This window comes from Crocodylus porosus, unplaced genomic scaffold, assembly GCF_001723895.1.
Source record: "Crocodylus porosus isolate Cpor-Errol unplaced genomic scaffold, CroPor_comp1, whole genome shotgun sequence".
Lineage (NCBI taxonomy): Eukaryota > Metazoa > Chordata > Crocodylia > Crocodylidae > Crocodylus > Crocodylus porosus.
The window spans coordinates 23,484,229-23,511,433 of record NW_017728917.1 but is presented as its reverse complement, the minus strand read 5'-3'; the positions used below and the strand labels follow the sequence as shown (position 1 = coordinate 23,511,433).

The window sequence follows — 27,205 nt, the reverse complement described above, 5'->3', positions numbered from 1 at the left end:
TAATACAATATAAAACAGTGGATATCCAAAACCAAAAACTTACTACCAAAATAAAAATGTTTAAAGCTTATCCTACATCTTAGCTTACTTATACTTATCTATAGGGAATAGAGAGGGAGATAAAAAGTTAGAAATGTTTGGGGAAGGGGAGGGAATGCATTTTAAAATAATAATAAAAAAAAACTGGGGGTTTTGCTACATAAATACAGCTCATTAATGCACATTTTGACATTCCCTGTATCAATAAAGTTCTCCTCTTATCCAATGGAGATGTTGTAGTTGGTCTAAAGAAAGCTGGGCCTGCCCGGAATAAGGTAATAGGACTGGCTTGTAACAACCAGTGCCAACAGCCATGTTGCCTTCTGTACATGGTATGCGTCTATTTACGTGGTCTTTTCCCCTTATCATTCTGCTTGCCAATGGAAAATTTCACCCTGTGAGACTTTTTTTCTGGCCATAATTTTTCATATCTACTGCATGGATGACCCCTTTTGGTGCATTCATCTCTGCAGTGTGGGCCTTCACAATTTTTGCTGCTTTGCACATTTGGACAGTGTTATCTAGGACAAGTCTTCCTCATTCAATAGCCTTTCTTCGAAAGAGGCTTTTGCGACACAACAAAAGAATAATCCTATTTCTAATCAGAAAGTCTGTCAAATTCCTAAATGGGCAGTTTTTACTCAGTCTCTTTAGTTTAGTAACATACTGATGTATACTTTATTATGTTGTGTGTCTTTCAAGCATTTGATTCCTTTTTGGCATGCAGTACTTTGCACATTTGACCAGGGCTTCCTCCCCAACAATATGTAAGAAGATTGAAAATTTGACTTCCTCATTTTTTCTCTTCTGCCTTGGTGATTGCATGAACCACTCAAAACTTTATCTAAATGCCTTCCAGTTCTGTGGTATATTACCTGACATCAGAAGGTCAGGTGGAAGTTGCAAAATGTTCATAACTAAGGGCATGTGTAGACAAAACAGGGATCCTAAATTGAAGTGGTGGGTTTTTAAAAATACTGCTTCAATTTAAGGCCTTTTAAACCCCCGTGTCATGCAAACACCCAATCTTACCTGCTTCTCTGGTGGCGGGGGGGGGGGAGGGCGAGCTGCTGGTGGACAGAGCAGTCCATGGGCTGGGGGGCTGGTGCTTCCCTCTGTGGCAGTGGTAGCTCCCCCAGGCGGCATCTCCCTGCAGGTACCCGGAGGGAGGGATGCACCAGGCCCCTGTGCAGCTCAGGTAGGCAGGCAGGCTCTAGGGGACAAAAAAAAAGATCTTGGGTGGAGCCTGCTTTCCTGGGCTGCTGCCAAGCTGCCTGCATGGTCTTCCTGAAGAGCCTCTGAGCTGCACAAAGCCTGGTGTTTTGCTCCATGGCTATAGGGCAGCAAACTAAAACTCTGACAACAAACTAAAACTCCTCCTCAGTGTTTTAGTTTGCTGTGCCCCAATTCATTTAAGGTGCATTACGCTGCCGAATTTGCTATAGCACCTGGAATTACTGTGCAATACACCGCTGATGCGTGCAAACACTGACGCTATTAAAGCAGTGCAGAAGCATTTAACTTGCTTTAAAGTGTGCACACATGCCCCTCGTTTTGTCTACACACGGGCTAACTGTGCATTTACTTAGACTGTGACTGGGCAGGAAGATCACTTACCTTTGTCCTTCCATGTGGCTGCATTGTTCCACTTGGTCTCAGTGTCCAACTTCTTTTTCAGTTTGGCACTCAAGTTCTTTCAAGTTCTTTGTCATTTGCTACTTCTAACGCCATGTAGTGATCATGAGGTTCAGTAAAAGGTATAGAGTGAATGAAAAGAACTAAAGAACAAACTTAAAATTGCAGAGCAGTAGGCAACCTTTGCAATCCTTTTCTCTAACTAACTAGCTTAACTGAAGAACCATCTCCCATAGGGTGTATTGATTTAAATCAAGTTGATATTAATCATGGATTTAAATCAAGATTGAAAGCAACAAGCCACAAACCTAATTTAAATAATTGATTTTTTAAAATCAACTTTCCCAGTGTATTTGTTTTTCTTTTTAAAGAAAGGTAGGTGTATTTTCATTGGTTGATGTAACAATTGAAACATGCTGATTTACAGTTCTTTTTACCATTAGATTACTGCGCACCCCCCATCAGTATGCCACTGAAAATATCTAAGTGATAGTCATTTGAACTTAAGTTTCTACTTGTCTAATTCTCTTTAAAATTAGACAGTCTTTTTTTTTCTACCTAGGTTGTTTTGAAAAATATTGTCCCCTTTCAATTCTTTGAGGTCATAAATTGCATCCTCTTCCCCATTTTTCTTTATAGACTGGAAGAGAAAACCCCCCCCAAACATATGCCTGCTTGTTCAACTCCCAATGGATTTCTCAGCTCTGAAGGAAGTAAATAGTTCTATATGTACAGAAGAGAGTACTAATGCTGGTAAAAAGTGATTTAGCATTTCAACAGACTCTGGTTCCTGGTGCTTTGCTGGTGACTTCCACTAGTACAATAGTGTGACTTCCTTTAAGGCCTTCTCAGCAAACAAGTACTGCTTGAATAATTCACTTCTAGCCCTGAAATTTATAATGGTTTTCATGACTGATGGGTGATTAATAGAGTCCCATGTCATAGCAGTATTTTCTTCTTCAGCATTTAGGCATCTACTTTGTGCTAAGAATATTGGCAAGAGAATTAAGTTGTTGAAGTGCTTGATCTATCTGCTGTTTTACTGCCCATAATTTAATTTTGCTGTCGGGTTATTTCTTACTTTAATGTTTTTTGAAGTTCTTCCCAAAATTTCAGCAGTATGCATAACACAGCAGCAATCCTTCTGTAGTTTGTTCGAGGCTATGTAAATACGTTTTAATATCTTTTTACGTTTCTCTTTAGTCTAATGTTGACTACTCTCTCTGTGATACTTCCATTAATTTTGCCATGATTTTCATTACAGATCATAGAAAATTAGAGTTGGAAGGGACCTCAGGAGGTCATCTAGTTCAACCTGCTCTTCAGAGCAGGATCATCCCCAACTATATCAACCCAGCCAAGGCTTTGTCTAGCCTGGTCTTAAAAACCTGCAAAGATGGAAATTCCGCAGTGTCTCTGAGTAACAAAGATGGTCATCAGAATAGGCCAGTTCTTAATAAACAGCTCAAAGTGAGCAACTGTTGAATTCTGTCATATCATACATCTTAGGAGAGAATTAGCTTGGATATTCCAGCTCTTTTCAGTGAAGTTGAAACAAATAGGTTGTTATGGACATCACAATTTCAATAATATTTTCCTTTATTCCTGGAGTACTTAAGTCTTTGGCTAAAAGATGCAACAAATGAGCACTGCACTATATGCTATAAATTTCAGGTTTGCTTTGTTACCTTCCAAGTTTCTTCTCATCTTTGCTACATTTGCAGCATTATCTGTGACAAGGTTATACACATGCCACTTACATTTTTGCTCACAGTTTGTTATAGCTTTTACTGCTACTTGTACATGTTCTGCAATATAGGCATTTCCTGATGTATCATTTGTTTCTGAGAGATAAACAGTCCTATCTCCTGTTGTCACACAAGCACATATTACTGGATTGTTGTATAGATTGCTACATTCATCAAGACTCAAATTAACACTTTTTCTTTCAATGTTTTTTTCACACTGTTTAGTTTCCTGCCCCACTTTTCATACACGGTTTCCCAAAACCTTCTAGCAATATCTTTTCTGCTGGGTGGAGTGTAATCTGGTTGTAAAAACTGAACCATACCAGTGAAATGTTTGTTTTGAACAAGACAAAAGGGAGAATTTGTTGCATAAATGAACAAAGAAATCTTTACATCTATGCTGTCTTGTTGGACTTTGCTGGTCCTAATTACAAACTTATTCATAGTTTTATTTAATAATGAAGAAAGTCTCTTTTTTGGTACAGGTAATTCCCTGTCTAAGGTGTGTTTAGTTGTGGAACTGTTGGTGGTACCAGTAGATGATTCAGAAGTTGCATGCCAGTGTAGATATTAGACATGTATTATTTCTTATGTCTAAGCTGGACCCTGAAACAAAATTGTTAAGTCATGCACACAGAGTATTAATCAGTGCATTATTTATAAAAAATGAGACCATAAATAACCAGTTCTATAGCAGACATTCTTTAACCAGTATTTAAATGATGTTATTGGCTACAAAGGACCAACTCATGGGATCATAATAAATTCTAGTTTATTGGATGGGATGTGAAGTTACCAATAAAATCATAAATACAAACTTTCAGTTATGGGTGGTACTGGGTCACCTTACCACATGCACTCACTCATTCAAACCCATGTAGTATAGCATGTATTGTGTAGTGGCTGCTGTAGTGATTGTGAGCATTGGTGTCAGCATATCTCCCTATCTGAGGCCCTGGAGTCTGCTGTTGGTGGTCAGTTTGCTTCAAGGTGATGTCTTCTCCAGAAGGAGGGTCGCCTTCTTGTCTTTCTGTCTCGGTAGCTCAGGTGCTGGGTGAGAGGGCACCCCTGAGGGTCACGCTTCACTACCTTTTATGCCTTTCTGGCAGACTTGTGTGATGCCCCAGCATCATCTTGGCTACCCAATCTGGAGGTCGCTGTCCCATGTGGGTCTTGAGTAGTACCTGACAGCTGTTAGTTACAGGGGTCTCTGCCTGGTTGTACCTGAAGTTTTGGGAGTCCATCCTTGACTTACTGAATTAATAGCTGTATTGTCATGGGATACAGGAATAGTCCATAGGGTGAGTTGTCAAGTTCCAAAAACCAGTTCTTTATCCTGATTAGCTTAAAATTGAGTTATTTTGGCTAAGCTATTGTCTACTGATGAGCATCATTCACTCACATTCACTCAACAGATTTTATCACTTTACAATTACAATTTCAATGCAGTGTTAACAATCGTCCAGGGTGTAACTTCATTCTACAGGGAGTACATTTCTTAAGAGCAATTCCTTGAAAGTATAAAATATGAAATACAAAATGCCATGGTAAAGATGAGACAGATGAAATATGAAAATGCACTATGAGAAATATATAAAAATGCCATGAGAGGTAGTGAGGCTCAAAGGCTAATCGGGGCAGTAAGTGAGTTAGGTTAGCACAGGATATATTTACAGTGGATATTTTAGTTCTTTTGTTTTCTTTAGTGACAGTGAGCTTAATTGATATGTAGATGTAGTTTCTAGGTTTCTCCTACAGAAAGCCACTTCAGCTTTCTGGTTTGCTCTGAGTCTTGCCACATCCATGCAATGAGAGGTCTCTGTCAGTATTTAGAAGGAAAAGAAAGGCACAAAATTTGCAGGCAAGAAGGGGCTTCTGTTATATCCGTGTCCAGAAGGGAAATGTAGAAAGAGGGCTTTTTGCTACAATGGCATTTTTCAAAACCTAGTTCTGTAGTGAAAATATTTAGTTAATCATAAAGGTTTTCTTCTTCTATTTAAACTCTTTACTGATATAAAATGGCTTGAAAAAAACATTGACATATTTAATTTAAAATTAATAAATTCCTATTAACATTTTATTCTTTATAGGACAGCTTTACCTACAACTTGTATATTAGCTTACACGGAGCACTACAACTCATTTCAGAAATGCAGGGGTAATACTAAAAAAGTATAATTGACAAATGCTCCCACAAACTAGTACATCCATTAGGTTTTAAACAAAAACATTTTTAAATTCATAAGTAATCTACCCAAAATAACTAACATTATTGTTACAAATTGATCATTTACCTAGCATTGCAATATATGGGATGCAATTCATAAGAATGGCTCAAAAATAGTAAGGTTACTAGCCAACTTATCTAGATGGCTCAGATGTGTCCACATCACTATTTTTAAGTTCATTGCCTTCTGAGAAGTGTTTTTCAAATGTTGCTTCATATGGGCTATCAGGCCTTTCATCTTTCTTGCACGGTTGGCATTTGGCATGTGTTTCTCTCTTTCCAAGTGGCACAGGAATTTCTTGAAAATAGTTCCCAAATAAGGTCTTTTTTGTGACCTGCACCCATGGCTTCTTCTCCCTCCTCCATGCAAGAAATTAATAGCAAACGAAGACTACTTCTTCCTATGATATAACTGGGGGGTCCTGTTTTTCTCTGTTAAAATTCCAAAATTTTCTGATTAAAAACCCCAACACCTGGGTTTTCTATGAGTAAAATGAAACACTACTATACATATAGATATCAGTTGAACACAATGTTTTATTCATATATTTACAATTTTAAAGCAATTTTAATGCCTGTCTGTGCCCCAATAACTATAATAAAATAAATTATAAATGCCTATATATTTTAGTGTTTGAGTTTGGATCTTTATCATGGAAAATCAGAGCTCTTCCTGCCCCCTTTGCTCACCAGGATGTGAGTCTATCCCTCCCACTGCTTTGTGGCACTGAGCAGCTGTGATATGTTGGTGCCCTACCCCTGCTGTTGCCCTTCACTTCCAACACCCAGCCTCCCTCCCCCGCCCCCAGCCCTACTGATGGTCCTCACTCCTGATTTGCAGCCCTCTGGCCCTGCTGGTGCCCATCACTCCCAAGCCACAGTCCCCCTGTAAGCTGCTATGGGCAGATTCTGGGCAGATCACAACAGGGTATGTTTGGTTAAGCTAGTTGATCTGGCCAATTTTACTTTTGCTGCTGCCTTTGGCCAAAGACCCACTGTTCAGGGCCCTAGCCTCTGCTGCAGCCAGGCTAGTAGATAACACCCAAAAGCCACCCTGGGAAGTTAAACAAATAAGCTATCACTTAGGTGTCCCCCAGTAGTTCTTCCAGGCTTCATCTTCTGGTTGCCTCTTATATTTCAGCGGCTTTGCAGAGCCTGTGGGCTTGTGCAACAAAGCAAACAAGCAAGCAAAGGAACAGAAGCGTGCCCTCCCTGAGCTCCCCTGGTGGCTGCTTAACCCCTGGTAACTCCAGGCTCCAGGCAGTCTGCTTCCCGGCAAGGTGCAGTCCCTTGAGGCTGCTTTCAGTATCTTTTATCCTTCCCATTCCAGCCTCACATGGCTCTTTCTCACTCTCACACCTGTGTCAGCTCCCTTCCTGGGAGACTCCCAGGATCTGGTTCCCTAGCCTCTGGTGAGTCCTCCTAGGTCTGGGGTGAGTGTGCAGAGGTGCTTCTGTGGGGTGGGGCTGTTCAGACTCCCCTGCAAGCCTAGTAACAGTTCAGGGCCCTGTTACAGCCCTACTGGTGCCCCTCACTCCCAACCCACAGTCTCCTGGCCCCACGTTTGCATATTCCCTTGACTAGGGGTACCCAACCCATAGCTTGCATAGCAATGCCATTCAGCCCAGGAAGTTTGGTGGTAGAGGAGCAGTGGCACTTAATACTGCTACCCTTCCCCCACTATGATGTTCCCAAGTCCTATATAACTGGATTGGGGCTGGGCCATGCTTGTTCACTCCACGCAGCTAGATTAGGGCCGTCTTCCTCCCATGTGACCATATTGGGTCTGGCCCATGCCCTTTCCCCCTCCCCCTCTTCCTTCCACCACTGAAACTAGATTGGGGATCCCGCTCCTGGTTGTGGGGCTGGATCAGGCCCACCGACAGGATCTGGCCTTTGGACAGACTGGACACCACCCATGTGGCTTGTGGAGTAAAAACACTGCCCTCTAACATCAAGTACTACTATACTATTTTTCCTAACTTTGGCTCTTTCTTCTTATTGTTAGTGAAGGAATATCTTACAATAAAATAAAAATTGTAATAAATGGCCAACTATAATTACAATTACTTCATCTTTTCTGCAAAGCCACATATTAATGTTATCAGATTGACTATAGAGACTCTGCTTTCTCACTTTTGGGAACTTGCGTGTGTTAAAATAGCTGCTTGGGGTCTCTAACATTGTTCCCTGAATGTAGTTAGAAATATATTGAAAACTGGAAAGAAAAATAATAATAAAACTAGAATGTGCTACAAAATTCAAGAGGTGTGTTTTCTAGTTCCCAGCAAGAGTGGGGCATGAAAAGTTCAATGAAAATGAAAAGTGACTTTGCATGCTTTGCTTTGTAAACAGAGTTGTTTAAATATGGCCATGAAATGCAGAGTATTTTTGGAGGCTAGACGATGTGTCAGATATGAGGAGAACAAAAGATACGAGAATTTCTTAATAAAAACAAAATCCCACTGGATTTGATCTCATTATCTTTACAAAAGAAAGCAGACACTTTATCTATTATGCTATGCAGCCGTCACTAACATCTATGGGAACTTGCAGATGTCGGATGACTTAGAGCAGAGGTCACCCCAATCTCTACCTATGTCTTATAGCAACATTAACATCCCATTTTCACTTGCTTACAAAGTTTTAAATTTGGCCTGAAATTTTACATACCTGGTGTTTTTTCTTCAGGTGGGTTTTTTTGGGGGGGGGGGTGTTTTGTTTTGTTTTTTTGAGGGGGGCAAATTTTAGTTATATAGCTTAATGTTTGTGAGAGCAAGGCTGGAGGGAAATACACTGTTAAATAATTCTGGGGATCTTTTTCTTTGAGAGCCTATAACATCCATGGGTTTAGAAGTAGACAATTGAAAACTGTCTAGGGGATTTTTTTTTTTATGCCAGAGATGTATCCATACAAATCCACATTGAACCAGTTAGGAAATTATCAGTCTGTGCATGCTCTTTGTAGACATAATTGAACTTTGCACCTGAAATCTGTGGTCAAGCAAAACTGTAAGCTACTAAATCTTGGACCAGGTCTATGAACCAGAATTAAGAGAAGGGAGACTATTTGTTCTGTGCTGTAGTTCCACCCCCTCCCTCCCCCCAGTTGAGCCCTGAGAACATGGTAGGGAAAATGTCCAAATTTGACTGCACAGGAGGAAAGAGTATTGAAGGGAGGAAGCTATTTTTATCGGTGAGACAAGGACTGACTGGGGAAGAATATTGGAACATAAAGCCAGGAGAGGGCACTGGTATTGACCAAGAAAAGAGGGAGATTGGAACAGTGCTATTGAAGTTGGGGAAGGCATAGGACGGGTAGGAAATGTGATGGCATGGGATGGGAATGGGAGAGATCTGAGAAGCAGGGAACTGGGCATAGACTGGCAAAGGCTTGGGAACAAGGAAGAAGTTAGGAGTTGGAAACAGAAAATCAGTGGGCAGGGGAAGCTGATGACTGAAAATTTGTTATTGGCTAAGCAAGGAGAATTAAAGTGGCATATGGAGCTGGGGAGAGGGAGACAGTCCTGGAGCAGGCACAGGAGGTCAGGATATCAAGCTTGGAGGGTAATAGATAGAACTCTCAACTAGAGCACATTCTCCTTCACAGCTTAAAATGTAACCCAAAATGTATAAGTCTTTTGTGTTTTGCAGGAAGTTTCACAGATATTTTCTGATAGGGAGGAAACATATCTCACCATAGTGCATGTACACATAGAGGATGACAAACTACTACCCTGTTAGCTTAAGTTGCACATATCTGTGCAATAACTCTTAACAGTTTCAAGTCAGGCAAAGTCCCGGGGGAAAAATACTATGTGATCATGTCATTAAAGAATGGATAGTGTTGGATCTACACAAGGGGCTGAACTACGCTTACATAGGCAGCTTAATGCTAACATTTTCTAACTTTTGCATGCTTGACCTTGCATCTTTAATCATGTTTTTATGTAATATGTTGTGTAATTATAGAAGGGTGGGGATGTTTATGCTGAAATATGTTTCTGTAATATAGCTTCCAGAAACCTTATTGAAAAATCTGGGATATTAACGTTCTGGCCATATTCCACCTGGGAAATTATTCCCTCTATCTACTAAAGCCCTGTACTTTTATAAGGTTCTTTTTGTGGCTAAGTGGAATTACCCTGAACTCTTCACTGTGTAACCCTAGAGATACTTTGTTGCCTCTACCCCATGTATGTGGTATAGGGAGATCTGTTGGTGAAAAGTGATTGATTTGGTGGGTATGTTTTCATTTTTAATTTCTATGTTAATATGTTAGTTTAGTTGAAAATCAGTTATTGAACTCCTGGCCCAATGGAGACAACAGCAAAATTCCCAGTCACTTAAATGAAGAAAGGAATTATTCCTAGTGTGTTCTCTCATTGATGGAAAGCGAGGCAACACACATTTTTGTAACTGAGTGTTGGACCGTGTATCAGAGATGATATTGTTTCAGCAAAGGTCACCAGACTGTTGGTGTTCTGGTAATAAATAGTTTCTATTTCTTCATAATATCTTGTCTGGGAATTCAGAAAGGGCCCCAAGGCTAGCTTGACTGAGGTCCTGCAAGCTGCAGTTTGCTCCATCCCATCAATTACTTATTGGTATTATTTGTATGGAATACAGCAACCAAATGACAGTTTGGACAAAATATTAAACAGTATTGTAATAATCTTTTTGCACCTGATAGTCTTTATCAATTCAACCACAAGACCCATTATTCATACTGTGTCATAAGCTGAAATTAGATCAGTAAAGGTTGTTCCGGTCTTTTCTTTGAAATCCTGCTTCAGAAGGGGAGGTGAGAGCAAGAACCTTTTCCCTGTTCTAAAGCCCACCTGGTCTGGCTAGAGCTAATTCTCAACAAGAGAACTCTTTCAAAGTGTTTTGAAGTCATGCACAGATAGGCCTGAAACTCTTTACATCATCCACGGGATTCCCTGGTTTGAGAACTGCAATAATTTTTTCCACTTTCCAAATTTTGGGGATATGACCTGAATCTATGATATTTGTGAAGAGTTCTGCCAGCCACCCCCTTCCATTTGGGCTGAATTCTAGAAGAAATTCCGGAGCTATACCATCTTTACGTGCTGTCCTATGTCTTTTAGTCAATGTTAGAGTGATATCTATCTTCCTGGTCTCCACAGGTTTAGAAAGGTCTTGACATGAGTGAAGAGAAGGTGAGAAGCTGGGAGTAGCAGGATAAACTTTGAGGTCCTCACTAGTCTCAAGTCTACTTTCAGCATGTCAATAATCCCACACTCTTTTTAATTTACTCCTGTTACATATATAAATGTGTATCAGATTATTTGTTGTGCTATGTAGGTTTATATTAGGCCTGTGCGAAACAACACCATTTCTTTTTGACTTGTATTTTGCTATTTTGATGGAACAGCTTTGCATTTTGAGTTTCATTTCATTTTGAAAACACTGTTCCATTTTGTTTTGTTGAAACCGTTTCACTGTTTTTACACCGTTTTGACATTTTACCCATAGGCTATAATGGGGAAGCACAAAACTGCCTATAAATTTGTCATTTCAAGCCTGATTCAGATGAAACTTGCAGAGATGGTAGTCCTTTCTGAGATTGGGAAGCCTGCCACACTTCAAGGAGACAGGTGCAGGGGTGTCTGGGAAACTGCACCTCAAAATCTTGAAAGCAAAATTCATGTCACATATGTGTGTTAAGGCACAGAGGGGTGAAAATTGCAGGGATGTAGCCCCTGCTCAGGCCACAAAGTCTGCCAAGTTTAAAGGACATAGGTGCAGGGGTTTCTGGGAAACTGCACCTCAGGCTGATGACAAACAAAACTTGTCATATGTGTGACTGTGTGTGTTTTTCATCCCTCCCCCAGAGCACTGGGATTGAAAGGGACCTCAGGGAAGGATCACAATCACTGGCGAGCTACACAGGCAGTATGAGAACAGTCCTTCCCCCCCGTCCCCTCTCCCTCTCCTTACTTTCTGTTTCCCTGCAGGCAAGCCCAGCTTGAGCTTCAAAACTCAAAATGTTTTGAAACTTTCGATACATTTTGACTGCCTTTGGTTAATTTCAAGGCTGTTTCAAAGCCCTTCATTTCATTTTGGTTTGCTGTTTTGAGCTTGAAACTAGTTGAAACAGCATCGAAACAAAATAGCTGGTGAAATTTTGCACAGCCCTAGTTTATTTGTACATAGGCTGCCATGTGCCTGAAAAGAGTGATTTCACTACTGGCCAGCAGTAGCTGGTAATGTAAAACACTAGCCTCAACCCATTTGGCCAGCAGTAGATTTTTAGCTTTGGTGCTAAAATGAAAAATAAGACAACATTTGGTTTTGGGTCAAAACCAAAATGAAAATTATTCATTTTTACAGCAAATGGGAGAGGGAAAAGGGGGGAGAGAAAAAAATAAACATAGTGGCTTAAAATGAAATATTTAAGTTTGCGATTGCTAACATTTCTTGTTCATTCTTTTTCTTACATTTAGATTTATTTTAAAATAATAATAAAATATTTCAAAAGGAAAAGTGAAAGTGAAATGTTAGGAAAGAATCAAAATGAAATGTTTCATGGTTTGTAAACAATTGCCTCTCCTTTTTTCTGCCTGACAGTATTTGGCAATTCAGCATGAATTTCTGAATTCTCTTCCATTCACTTCTATTCTCTTCCATTTTATTATTGGCAAAAATAAATAAATCCCCTTCTCTCAATTTGATACTCATAGCCAGCAGATTACATAAATATCTCACTTAGTTGGAACTAGCCTTCTGATCAGAGATGGACCCCCCCCAAATGATCTGTGAATTGGTTTTAATCAACCTGAACGTCGAGTGTTTTGTCAATTTTTATCTAGTTCCACATTTCTTTAACCTTCAGGTGCTGGCACTATTCTATGACAGCTAGTCATGGGAAATGGCAATCAATGCTTTCCATAAAGTTGTGCATTTTTTTTAAATGTTAGGAAATGTAAATAAGGCATTAACAGAAATATAGTGTTAAAATTGCACAGCTGAGAAATACATGAGGAAGGAAATGGAAAAGATGAGTTCACATCTTTGACTCTTCTAGCTTGACCTTAATGCAGACAGGACATTATTCTGTAGTAAATTGGAAATGATTATGAAGCAATATGGCATCATTCTAAGCTGTTTGTTACGTATTAAGCATATATGTATGTTTACATAGCTGGATGGATCATTGTACTCAGCAAGTAGTCCTCAATGGCTCAATGTCTAGTTGCGGGGAGATAGCAAGTTGGGTTCCCCAGGGGTCTGTCTTGGGTCTGGTATTGTTTAATAGCTTCATTAATTATTTGGATGTTGGCATTGATTGCATGTTCAGCAAATTTGCTGATGACACCAAGTTGGGTGGAGTTGCAGGCATGCTGGTGGGTAGGGCTAGGACCCAGAGTAATTTGGATAGACTGGATAAATGGTTCACAGTCAATCAGATGAGATTCAACAAGGACAAGTGCAAAGTCTTGTATTTGGGATGGATTAACCACATGTACACATACAGATTAGGCTATGAGTGCCTAGGCCACAGTACTTCAGAGAAGGATATGGGGGGTTACAATGGACTACCAACTGAATGTGATCCAACACTGTGATCTTCTTGCAGACAGGCCAACAGCAATACTGGAGTGTCACCAGCAAATTGAGGGTAGTGATTCTTCAGCACTAGCAAGGGCTTACCTGGAGTAGTGTGTCTAGTACTTGGGCTTCATGCTTCAAGAAGGATGTGGACAGTTTGGAAAGTGTCCATTGCAAGGCAACAAACATGATTTGGGGCCTGGGAGGCAAAGCTTATGAGGAAAGGCTGAAAGAACTTGGGTTATTTTGTCTGGAGAAGAGAAGACTGGGTGGAGGAAGGGGGTAGAGATTTGATAAGAATCTTCAAATACCTGAAGGGTGATTATAGAGAAGATTGAGATGGGCTTTTCTCTGTGGCTGTAGGAAACAGGACTAGGAACAATGGCTTCAGGCACAGCAGGGGAAATTCAGGTTTGGATATTAGGAGGAATTTTCTGACTATGAGGTTGGTGAAACATTTGAACAGGCTACTTAGATAATTTGTGGAATCGCCATTCTTGGAAGTTTTCAGGAGGAGGTTGGTCAGACACTTGTCTGGGATAGTTTAGTCAGGGATGGTCCTGCCTTAAGGAAGAGGCTGGATTAGGTGACCTTGTGAGGTCCTTTCCAGCCCTACTTTCCTATGATTCCTAGAAATATTCAGCAACAGAGTTCCATCCTTTCCCATAATCTATCGATGCTGTAGATCCTCACACTATGGAGAAATAATGTGCTTTAGCTGTTTGGAAAGGTAAGCCAGCAGAGGAACTTCACAGGGAGTATGCATCCTTTGTATTCCAGAGAACATGGCTATCAGACTGGCAGCCAGTCAGCCATATGTGGCCTGTGAGGGGTTAATGTGCAATGCACAGGTTTCCACCTGACCTCTACGCCCCACATTGCTCCAGCTGTAGCAGCAGCCAGGGCTCCGGGCTTCCCTTCCGTCTGGCTTCCCTTTCTGCCTCTGCCTCTGCCCCAGGGCTTCAGTGACACGCAAATCAATGCTTTGGAAGTATGATGATTCCTTGAGGAGAACCGTAGTGCTGATTCTGATAGCTTAGGCTTTGTGATGATTTCCAGGGTCTGTCCATTACAATAGTAATAATAATACTTAGAATAAAAATATATGCATGCGTATAATTGTCTGGTGCTGTCATTAGTGATACATTTTCAGTTTCATTCCTTAATAGTTTATCTCGTGCATTGCTGGAAAGAGAAAATATGCCAGATGAACCAGCATCAGACTCATGCACCATAATCATTTTGTATTTTGTTATTTAAGCTTTTTACACTTTGGATTCAAAGTCAAGGCCATAAAAAGGGACTTCATTGTAGACAACAATATAATACATAAAAGCATTTGTGCCCTGTTGTCAGGATTCTGAAAAACAATGCAAACATATCTAGACAAAATTGTGTAAATCTATTTAATTAAGTGGACTTCTCATTCTTATCAACTAAATAATGCTTAATTGTTGGAACTTTTTAATTAGGTTAATTTTCCAAATATTTTAGATTACAGGGTTAGAGCAGAAAAATAAAATCCTCTAATAACATACTTATTCACCTGCTAGGCCTTGAGGATGGGTGGGGTGAGGGGGGTGGGTCATGGAGGTGGGTCTTTATAATGCCTGTAGATTTCTAATGTGCATACCTTAGCTCTCTCTGGTGTGAAGCAGGGGCTGGGACCTGCTGTAAAAGTACATCTCAACTGTCATTGTTAATAGCCAGTTTAACCCTTTCCTGGCTCTGGAGTCAGTGCTGAATTCAGAAATTTGGATCATTTGCAGCAGTTGAGGCCAGGGTGGGGTTAACCCAACTCCTGGTGTTGACCTCTTCTGTTCAAACAGGGTCCTCCCCCTGCCCATGCTCTGCTCCTTGGGGCTGCACCTGGAGGCTTGAGCCCCACTGCCTCCATTCTAATGCCCTGGGGCACAAAATCTGTCAAGTACACCTCTGGGTATGGGGATTAGAGTAGTATGGCATTGCTACCAGATTTGCCCACTACTTTGGGGTGTGCTCATTTATTAGGGTTAGGGTCTTGGTAATTCTGTTAATGTGCTGCTTGTGTTACTTGTGTTTCTATACGGAGCTGTATCTCTCCCTTTGCAAGCCCTCACCCCAATGGAGCTATCTTGCAGGACTCAGTTCAGTGGGGCTGGGTTCCTCCAGTCCCCAAATCAGTCATACATACAAACACACCCAGATTAAAGTGATATGCCTGACCTGGCCGGGTTGGTCAGCATGGACAGGCTGACACCCTCATATGCCAAGAATCAGTTCATCAGAGCAACAATAACTGCAGTCAGACACAAGCGCACAGGTAAACAGAATACCTCTGTATCCAGCTGGGTGTCCAGCTGACACCCTCATGGGCCAGCATTCAGTTCATCAGGGCATGTCTGAGCCAAACTGGGTCTATCAGCCTGTACAAGCTGATCCCCTTATGTGTTTCAAACTCAGCACATCCCAATCTTTTAGCCTGTTGATGAGCAGACCCAACAGTACTTCTGGGCTACATAGGGATCTTTAGCTTAGGTAAAAGAAGCATTGCTGCAGAGCAAGTGGGGAAGGAGAAATAAAGAAGGAAAAATATACCCAGTTACCATCAGTTTGACTATAAAAGTTATTTATTGCTAAGTATATGAAATATACAATAGCACTAGCAGTAATAGACATGCAAAGGAAAAACAAACACAAACAGTCACAGTATACCCTGGTTTCACTAAGTATTTGGGGAAACTTAGCTCAAGCTTAACTAATATAGTTCAGGTTCAGAAATCTATGCTTGGAGAGAGAGAAGAGAAGAGAGAGAGAGAGCTGGGATCTCACCAGTCCAAGGCACTCGGGTTGCAAAGCTGACAGGTCAAAGTTCTCAGCACGATCCTTGAAGGGAGAAGATCTGCCTCCTTCAGGCTCTCCAGAAGAAAGCGAGTGGTGTCAGCACACACACTGCTGCTCCTTTTACAGTTTTTTATACCCCCAGTTCAGCTTCTTTCAAGCATTCTCAATAGTGTAAATCAAATTGTCTTTTCTATTGACAGGGGGTTATCTGGTTGGAACATCTAAGGAAACTGATTGATACTCAGGAAACACATACTTAGGAGCCAACTTGACATTCGTATGGATAGCAGATACATGGATGGGATATCTTCTTGTGTCTTCTGAAACAATAGATAGCTTGCAGCATCAGGGTTTTGGATTTTTACTTGTTGTGAACAAGCCTCAGCTTAGCATGACTTTTCCAGATCTTACTGTAGTCTTTTAACAGACTTAAGGCAATTATTGGAGTGTTCATAACCTTCTGTGGAGAGGACTTCCACCAGTTGCCCCAGGAAAAGTATGACAACACTTGTGGTCAGGGCTCCACCGGGCTGGACGCTGTGATGAACCCTTTACCATTGTTCAAATGTTGCCCATACCCCCTCTGACTCGGTCTATTGCCTCAGCATTCCCTAACCCAGCAACCGAGTTTTAGCCAATTAAGTTTAAATAGGCCTCCCATAGTGGGACCGGGGAATGTACGGCCCAAGATGCCTATTAAACTTACTTCTGCTTAGAGGTGTGTGTGGTGGGAGAGGAAAAGTCCTTTGTAAATCCAGATTAGAACTGGTCTGATAAATGCTGAGCTGGGTGTGTGGGTTGATTAGCATTTGGAGCACAGATTCCCCATCATGCAGCACTCCCCTGCTTCTCTGATCCCAGAATTCACTGCAGTCTCTGCTTCAGGCTTTCTGTTCTCCATCTCTTATGTAAATGAATGGTCATCCTGTTCCATCTTGGATGCAAATGAGACCAAGGGCAGTTGTTTCGCTTTTGTCACCCATATCTGGAGGGTTTTAGGTGCGTCTCTCACTGCATTTTAATCAGTTTCTGTTTAGGCGGGGGGGGGATTCTTTGTGAGTCAGACAGTCTGTGTCCTGTGTCAGGATTGCCCAAGAACATGGAGCTGAGAGGTAACAGCATGTTCTATGGGTTAGTCATGATCAGGGAGGTGTTGGGCTTAAGCTGTGGCACAAGAAGCAAAATCGTTGGCCACCACTGTTTTAGGTGGTGTAGAACTGGTACAAAAACTCTTCTGCTTCCTACCTCCAGGCCCCTGGGCTGGGAGTTTTGGGCAGGGGAAAGAATAATGCCTGGAGTCATGGCACTCCTCAGCTGCTGAAAAAGTTCTCTGGTGCCACACTCGCATAAGAATAATTTAACCATCCCTGCAACTGTTCTAAGTTATGCCTGCAGTTAAATTGATCCATGGCCAGCCCCAGAATTAAAAAGGAATAAAAATGGGGTGTCATGGTATTTAACACAATGCCTCCTCCCTGCCTTATGCTAAGTCTAGCTTGGCCTGGTCAGATGTGACCTTCTGTGTACATTTTATTTGATATGGCCCTTTTGTACAGCTACAAGCCCATTAATACTCACGAGGCATCTCTATTCTCTGTTCCTCTTCCTCTGTGCCCAAAATTCCGGCCTATGACACCGCAGTCGGTACTGTAATGGCCCAGTTGGGTTACGAATGCATCTAATTACAGCATGATTATCTTAAATAATGTTACAGAAGTAGAAGCACTTTAAATGAACTTTAATCTTTTTTTATAATTTTCATTTTCGAATGTTCAGCTTTCTAGTGAAAAATGAGTTCTTTATCCTGCGTCAGAAATATTTGCTTTCACAGTCCTCAACCTGAAAATACTGTTGATTATGAACAAATGCAAGGACATGATAAAAGTTGTTCTTGGGAAGGCTGTATTTATCATTCATAACTTTAGAGGATCATGCAGTCAGTGTGCTGCTTGGGTTAGCATGTCAGTGGACACTGTCTGCTTTGGTAAGCAGTGTACATATTAGTATTTGTTACCAGCCTTAAAGAAGGGAGACATGCCAGGGTGTGACTAATTGCAGTTCTAATATCTCTGTCTTAACCCACATGACCCACCAGAATCTCTGATATCAAGGGAGCAGGAGCTAAAGAACTTTCAGTATATCTCACTGAAACAACAGCTTTGGTAATATGTTAGTTTCACAAATAGGAAATCTCTAACCTATTCCCTGCATCTAAGACCATTCTGGGAAATGAATATGCTTCTGAGTTCTCCAAAGGGAGGAAAATTGGCAAAATATACAGCAAATGGGAACGCTGTTGCTGGCCTGTCTGTAAAGCCATGCGCAGCTAATAGTAGTAGATAACCCCTTCAAGGTCAGAGCCGTTACCTGAAATTTAGACTACATCTGTATTATTATAGCAAGCATGTACAAGGCTATTTGCAATAAAGTAGTAAGACTGAGAGCCTGTTCTCACATCAGTGCACTCATTGCCACTTTATATTATATTGTCTTCAAGCATAAAAAATTATGGTGAAACTTATGAACAACATCACATGTTCACAGTTGGCTTCTTTACCTTATTCACTAAATGAGCTGTGAAACAAGCAAGTCCCAGAACTTTGACAGAAGAGCTTGCAGCAGATGCCACCTATACCAGAATATTACATAACCCACTCAACACAGATAAATCTTTTTCCTTCCCTGCAAACTACAACCTTTTCAAAAGTTGCCCAAACACCTACAACCGTTCAGAATTTCTGGAAGTGAAATCTCTCTTTCACTTTTGAAGTGAACCTCAAAATGGGGAAATCATGGAAGGGTATCTTGGTAATGTGCTTTTAACTTTAGTAATTTGTTCTTGAATGCTTCCATGTGCACCACACAGTCCTTTGATGATGGAGCCAGTGAAGAAAATTGCTCTTATGACTGAAACACACATTCTGTCTTTCCTCCAAAGACCATGCTGAACCATTAAATGACATTTTGAAGAGTTATTTAGCTGCAGATTTAACAAGTGCTCTTTGGCATATACACAGCACCAGTGCAGTGTATTGTGTGATATATTTTGATTGGGAATTAGATATTCATATTGATAATAGAGATTAATTCAAGCATACTGTGACTGAGTAGTTCACCTGATAAAGGATGACTTGTTACTGATTGTAAGTAATTTTTCATGTAATAAGTTCTTACCCATTTTCTGTCTGGCAATGTGCCAGTAAAGGGGTGTTATATATCAAATAATGAAGGAAAAAAAACCTCTACAGAGAGAGAATGCAAATATTTTGTTCTTACACTTGCCATCTTTAAAATTTAGTTTATTTGTTTGTATGAAAACACACACATTTGTGTGTGCCTTGTGTGCCTCCTCCACCACCTCTGGGGGCTCCAATATAACTGACAGCCTGCAGGGCTTCTCCCTGAAGGACCTGCGAGGGCTGCCAGACTTCTCACAGGACTTTCTCCCTGTACTGGACCAGGAAGGAAGCTGGGAAGGTACTTGGAGATGATGGGGCCACTTTCCTCTCACTTGTCTGTGCACATTTCCAGGCAGAGCACCAGTGGGCAGCACCAGTGGTCTAGGCTCATGGGTGAGGCCCTTCCCCTTCCCACCCCCAGCTGTGGAGGAGGCCGAAGAGGAGCCCTTCCCACTGCCCTTGCCCTTGATCCATGATGGTGGAGGGAGGGGACTTGGGAACCCCCCAGGGGAGGTGGGAAACTCCACGGCCCTGTTGGCTCCCTGCCAGAGTCCCACCTGCCCCTGTAGCAGAGGTTGCAGGCTTCTCTACACTGGGAGGAGGTTGATTGAACTCTGCCTCTGGGGTGGGGGCTGCAGGGGCATACGTTCCCTTGGGGGCTTGGCTGGGATCTTCCCCCCCAGAAAGTTCCTGCCCTGCCATTGCTTCACATGAGGGAGGGGAAAACAAAAATATACAGTGGGGCTGATGAATCTAATAGGGGCAGCCTGGGGTTGTTGGGGAAATGGAGGGGGAGAAGGGGTTGAAGCTCACTGAGCTACAGCCCTACAGGGAAAATAAAAAAACCCCAGGGGGAGGGGCTGTGCTTAGGGAATGTGGGGAAGGTGGAAAACATACACAGAAGGGCTGGGGAGACTTGAGCTGGCTTACTCAGCCACACAACAAACACCAGGGAAATGGCAGTGGACTACAGGACTTACCACACAAGGGCAAAAACACAGAGGGAAGGCTGCTGAAGCAATGGAGAGACTTTGTTTGTTGAAGGTCAGTCTAGGAGCCCCTCAGACCTCCAGCCAGGCACTCAGCAGCAGAGCAGTAGGCAGGAAAACAAAGCAGGATTAGATGCACTGAGGCAGCTGTGGAGGAGTACAGGCACAATCAGTCAATTAGGGAGTAATGTAGTGCAGGTGTGGTGTTCAATGGTGCAAGGTGGTGCAGCAGGGAATCTCTCTCTTTCCTGAGAGGGGGCAGCAGCAGAACAATGGCAGCAGCAGCAGTGGTGGTAGCAGCCATCCAGTTCAGTCACTCAGTTTGTGCTTGACGTGAAGGTGGAGGTAAAGGTAGGGTGTCCTGCCAAGGCAGCTGGGGCAGGCAAGGCACCTTTAAGCTCTGGCAGTGATGGTGGGGGAGGGGCAGTGCATGCTTCCTCTTCAGGCTGTCCTCTGACTGCAACTTGGCAGTGGGCTGGGCAGCAGGCTAGAACAGGGGTGCAGAAGCTGGCGTGCAGTGCTGGGCTGTGGTGTGCCCATTCCTGGGGGAAGGGGGCAACAGTGTGTAGCAGAAGACGCCCCATGGAGGGGACAGCAACAGTAGCAGCAGCAGCCCAGGGCAGGAAGGGATGCAGCCAGCTTACCCCCCAAACCTCTGAGAACAAGCTAGCAGTAGCCAGAGGTAGGAAAGGGCCTGGCCATCTTCTCCCCAGAAGGTCCTGAGACCAAGCTTGTGGCAGCAGCAGCAGCCTGGGACAGGAAGGGGTGTGGCTAACTTTGTCCCAGAGGCTCCTCCCCTAGAACCTCCTGAGAGCAAGTAGCCCTGAGTTGCTCACCAGGGCAGCTTTTTATACTGCTAGGGCCAGCAGAGGAGTTTTCCTTGGCTGCAGATCTGGGAGGAGCTGGACAGGGTTAGTTTGCCCCAAGTGGCACAACTTGCCCACAACAAATTGCATGTTCAGGCCTGTGTGCTGAGGCAGAAATTTCTGGAACAAATTTGTGCTGCTGCTATTTTTGTTGCTGCAAGAGCATATGCCTGCATGTGTGAATGTACCCATGAGGTTCAATAAGGGCAAGTGCAAAGTCCTGCACTTAGGACACAACAATCTGGGGACTGACAGGCTAAGCAGCAGCTCTGCTGAAAAGGACTTGGATGATCTAGTGGGCAATAAGCTGAATGTGAGCCAACAGTGTATCCTTGTTGGTAAGAAGGTTAACAGCATACTGTGCTTCATTAGTAGGGGTACTGCTGCCAGATCAAAGGAAGTGATTCTTTCCTTTTATTCAGCCCCGGTGAGGCCACATCTGGAATTCTGTGTCCAGTTTTGGATTCCCCACTGCAGAAAGGATGTGGACAAATTGGAGGGAGTCCAGCAGAAGGCAATGCAAATGGTTCAGGGCCTGGGGCATGTGACTTCTGAGGAAAGGCTGAGGGAACTGGGCTGCTTTAGTCTGGAGAAGAAAAGACTGAGATGGGGTGGTAGTAATATATGCCCTTTAAATAGTTTACTCCCTATACTAGCCTACTCAAAGTTTGCAATTCCTTCAGTGTGTATGTATATAGATCACTTGCAACTCCCTTCAGAATAGGCAAGACTCACTGAGCAAAGCTTTCAGAGCAGATATACTCTAATGAAAATACATTAGCATTTGTATTAAATATATCATTATAAAACACTAAGTGAAAATCACCAATCATTGGGAATGTTGAGAATTCATTGCTAGATACAGAGTTCTGTCATGAAAGTATTTTAAATGGGGGGTTTTAGTTTTAACATAAAAATGTTGCAGTGTTACATATGGTTTTTATATTCTTGTCTCAAAGCACTTGAAGGAATTTCTTCCATAATGCCTCATCCCTCTGGGGACTCTTATAAAATAAAAAACCCCACAAAAAACAAAATAAAACTACATTTGTATACAATTTGATCATTCTGATAAAATCTGCACAAATCTAATATGTCATTTGGTAGACTTATGACTGGTTCACCTTTTCCACACCCCTCCCCACATTCCTTACTTTTAGTCTATATTGGTTTCGAGAGATTAAAATCATACAGACATGTACACACACACGTGTTTTATGGGCAGCATTGTATAGAACATGCAGGATATTTTTCTTTGGTCTGTATCCTTTGTGTAATGCTTTTATCCCGGGTTACCTTGTTGAGTAGGTGGAGTGTGTATCCCTATCCCAACCCTGATCTACATGAGGAAGAAAACTCTTTGTGTGTGGATCTCTTAACTTTTGTTCCATCCCCAATCCTTTTAGTGCTGCCCTGGTTCAAAGGGCTGTACCATAGGCGTATTGGATACACAAAGGAGACATATTTTTAAAAAGAACAACCTTAAATACTTGCATCTAAAAGTCAAAGGTACGAATCAAAGAGCACACTTCATTTTTGTTCTCCCCTCCTAAGTGGATTGCCACTAACATTATTGGAGGAAGCAGAAGATGGGTAATTTCTCATCTGCAGAGATAATCTTGGTTTAAATTTATTTCATTAAAAAGAAAAATGTAATTTAGAAACATGGGGTCAATACAAACAAAATCAAAAGCTATGAATTACAGCTTCTAACCAATAGGTACCATGTTCCAGGAATTAGATACCTCATGATATAGTAGAATAATATTTTTTTCCACTGAATAAGTACATGCTTCAGAGTGAAGGAAGAACTAGATGCCTGTTTTCTCTGTGTCTCAAATTTGCTTTTGTATGAAGGAGTCTTTTGACCCTTCTTCAATTCCATTGCTTTAATTTTTAATTAAATATACCCATCACAGTCAGTTTTCCATGTTGTAGGCTCAAATAGGAGCCTTCAAGCAAGCATTTTTGTAGGTCATCTTTGCTTTTTTAAAAAGTTTTTACGGGAATATATCAAGTTGTATGTTATTTTGCTAATGTGTTAAATATTTAATTACTAAAATAAGGCTAGCAAAATTAAACTTGCTTTACCATGCTGCTTTGGGACAGAGCTAATCTGCTGGTGGCAATGATCAAATTTAAAAACTCTCTAAAGTCTATTTGTAATTTGCCCATCCCAATATATGCATAGGTTTTGTATTTACTTTTTTGAGAGAGAGAGAGAGAGAGAGAGAGAGAGAGAGAGTGTGTGTGTGTCTAAAAAGCTGCCTGATTTATTTGTAGATTGAAATAACTCTTAGAATTTATCTTTAATAGGTATGATTCTCATATAGTACAAAAGTACTTACATGTATTCACATTTATATAGTTGGAGCATCGCTATTATAGTCAGTTCATAGACACAGCTAATTTTTATTTATTTTTTCTTTTATGTGTGAAATAGTATTATTTTGTATCGCAGTGTCTGCTGTGATTCACAATTATTTGTTGTTTGTCTTGCCACACAGAGGTATGGCACAGGTATTTGTCTTTGAATATAAGGCACTTTTTAAAAAAGTGTATCAACTTACATATTACATTTGAGGTAAAAAAGGTCAAAAGACTTCTCTGTACTCTAGCAGTTGCTTTCTTATTTAATGTTGCTGTCTTTATTTAATGTTTTATTTTTACTTGAGAGGCAGAATGTTTGGGTCTATCTTCAATTCAGATCAGTCTCACATTTTAGGACTGTAAGGCTTGCATTTCTCTAAAGGGACACCTTTTAAAAACCATCCAGAGTTGTTAGATATGTAATGCCCAACATTACTAGAGAAGAGTTTAGTGCTTAAGTAATTTATGTGTGGGCCTTTTTCCTATGACGTGAATATGTATATGCTGAGACCTGATGCATCAAAGAAAAAAAAGAAAAATCTTTCCATAAACATAGTAAAGATGCATCTGTGAGCTGGGAGTTTGAATCCTTTCCATGATTTTATTATGCTTGCTTTATTCAGCACAGCTGTATGGGGACATGGGTGGGTGTTCAGGACAAAGTGAAAGCCTGAAGTAATGTCTAGCTGCCAGCAGCAGCCACTTTTTTCCATTCCTCCCCTGAGCTGGTGTTCAGAGTGGTTGCCCTGGTCTTCCCCTTCCTTCCCTCCAGTTACCCAGTTAAGCCACCGCTTCAGTGAAGCAAGGGCCTTAATTATCTTTCTTAAAGCTTAGGTTGTTACATACAATTATTATATTTTCATCTGTTTGAGGAAGTTTCATTATTGGTCATGAATTATCTAGCTCTTTTACAAAGCATGTTTAAATAAAAAAAAAAATCAACCATTTCTATAGGTAAGAAGAATATTCAGAATTATAAGAGTACAAAACCCCTAAAACAACCCAAACTTTTTTGAAATATCATCTTTTCATAGAATAAAATGGCTGAATTCAAACCTTGTTTTCTGTTGCATTATTTTGAATAAGAATTGAGAGATAATGACTAAATCTTAGCAAAACAATTATTTTGGTTGAGATGTGAGTTGTAAGGAAGCCCAGAACAGAACATTTTAATGTTGACATTGAACGAATGAAAAATATAAGAGGTTTTCTCTTCCTTTAAACAAGGTTAGTGGTTAAGAAGCTAATATTTACTATGGATATGGATTAGAAATAAATGGAATAATTCTTTTCTAGCAGAAAATCTTATCATTATAAACATGTTAAAGAAGTGTGCACAATATCTAATGCATGTGAAGTAAATAAACAAATCTCTAGGTTTTAATCCCCTCTATAGAATCCCTTTTTAAAGTTCAAATGTTTGTAAACAAGAATTACTACCCCTTTAAGAAAAGCTGTCTGCTTTACCTTTAGAAAAAGACTTGAAAATGTCTTAGCTTCTGCACTGGCATGAAAAGAAGTGGACATGCATTCCAAAGATCTAAGCACAATGTGGTATTATTTTGAAAAGCTAGCCAGAAATGTTGCAATGGACGCTGCTGGATGCTGTGCACTCATGAACCTATCATTCTTTGTGCTTCAATAGCTGTTGAGCTCTTTTGAAAATTTACCTTTACTTTTGGGTGCTGAACACTTAAAATATCTGGGCTTTAAACTCTTGAAAATCTGACCCAGTGTCAATGAAGCACCATAGCATACAGTGACAATTAATGTTATGGCTCACTAGCGATCTTGGGGTTTTTTTTAAAATCACACTGGAGGAAGCACTGGGATTTAAAGATGATATCAGTTATTCCAACAATATATTTTTTGTTTTCTTCTTTTTTGCAGCGTCTTGTTGAAGCAGCAGAGGATGCTCACTTGAAGCATGAATTTGATGCTGATTTACAGGTGATTACTTAAAAAAATACTTATCAGAATATATAATAAAGAATTACACAATAGCTTACTCCAAGGACTGCTGTGGAAAGTCAAGCATGTGAGTAATAGAGGGATGCTGGTTACAGAACATGGAAATAATGGTGGCTGGCTTAGCATTTTGACAGGTTGTGCATTTAGTGTTTGCGTGTTCAGAGACCTAATAGGTAGATTTTGCTCTTCTACAGATTTTGTTGAAATTCCCTGCATAACTAAGGTCAAGATTTTTAAACACAGTAATTAGCTGCATATTTTGTACTTGCAGTATACTGGCAAGGAATCACTCTTTGGAGAGTTGAATTTGTAGATGGGGTGAAAACCCACAGGGAGGGGATTAGAGTGACTTTGCATTATGCAAATAGTTTGTGTTTGGATCTGAGACTAAAGCAGACAAGACCTTTTTTTTACCCAGGAGCCTTAGGTATTGCATCATTGTTTTCTCAAAATGGTGCCTTTTCATGTGTATTAGTTGGAATGTAAAGAAAGGAAGGAAATAAGCAGAATTGGACAACAAATCTTAGGAAAAAATGCTGGAAAAGCCTTGAGAAAAGACAAGGCCTCTGCAAAGACAAGTCATTGAAAAAAATAGAAGTTAATAATACAAATATTAAATAGGTACTGTAACTCAGTGTTCAAGAAGTAAATGTTTTCCTAACTAGTGGTTTCCTGAATGTCATAATAAATAACAGTATTATTTAGTTGCACTCTGACATATTTTCTGCAGTTTCTTATGGCTGTCCATCAAGCCTCTCTTAGTTTTGAGCAATAAACATTTGAGGGAAATAGGTTTAAAGGAAAGTGAGGAAAGTGAACATTTTCTCCATACTTAGAATCTGTTGTGAAAGCATACAACACAGTAAGTATTGCTTTTAGAACTTGCAGTGATTACTTCCAGTAATCAGCATATTGTTTTTATAAGGGAAATATGGTATGGAATACTGATCCCTTGTGAAAATGCTGCATTATCTGATATAGGAACAGAGCCTTAAGAGCAACCTCTTCTGAATTAATGCTAAGAAGGCTGGTTTAGAAATCTTTGAAGTTAAATCTTTCAAACATTTTGAAGCACCCAGGAAATGGGTGCACTGGAAACAATTCTTCATATTTTAATAAGGCTTTCCATTTGTATGTATTCAAATGGTTTAGAGTTCTATTGCATTTTAGCTTTTGAGAGCTTTGCTGCATTTTCTTCTATGAACGTCATGCCAAGAAAAGAATTGAACCTGGATGCATCTATACATGTAACTAATGCTATTTAGACTCACCACATTGTAATTTACTGCACAGTAAGCCAACCCTGGGAAAGCATCTACATGTGTGCCCTGTTGGGAGCAGATTTGCTCCTTATAGCATGCTTCTGCCCTGCTCTGACCTCCTGCAGCAGCCAGGGGGAGCTTCAAGCTCTGGATGCAGCTGCCTGGGTGCCAAGGGGGGAAGCCTCAGGCTGGTAGCAGTCTTCAAGGGGACAGGCTCAGGCTGGTAGGGGCCTCCAGGCAGGGCAGGCTCAGCCTAGCTTGGGATGCTGTCCCGCAAGCCTGCGGCAAGTACACCATGGATGCTCCCTGCTCTCCCCCCAGCAACAGCTGACAGGGCACCATGTCTGCAGCAGCCCATGTGGGTAGCCTGGCTGCTGGGGGACTGAGCTTGGGAGCAGGGGGAGGGGGCTGTAGCCACTGCAGGTGCTGCTGGACCTCCCTGCCCACTGTGGGGTTTGGCACAGGGCTTCAAGTGGCTGCCAGGCAGCAGCTGGAGCCGGGGTCAGAGCCGGGGCCGGGGC

General features: G+C 41.3%; 1 protein-coding gene across 1 annotated transcript in view; it reads left to right on the top strand.

Moving 5' to 3' along the window:
* The window catches only part of CACNA2D3 (calcium voltage-gated channel auxiliary subunit alpha2delta 3), a gene marked incomplete at its 5' end in the record, with an annotated part of 852,337 nt that overhangs the window by 261,228 nt on the left and 563,904 nt on the right, over positions 1–27,205 (top strand). The window contains one exon of the mRNA XM_019537014.1: positions 25,342–25,401. Coding sequence (XP_019392559.1) covers positions 25,342–25,401 — 60 coding nt within the window. The remainder of the gene's footprint in view (positions 1–25,341; positions 25,402–27,205) is intronic.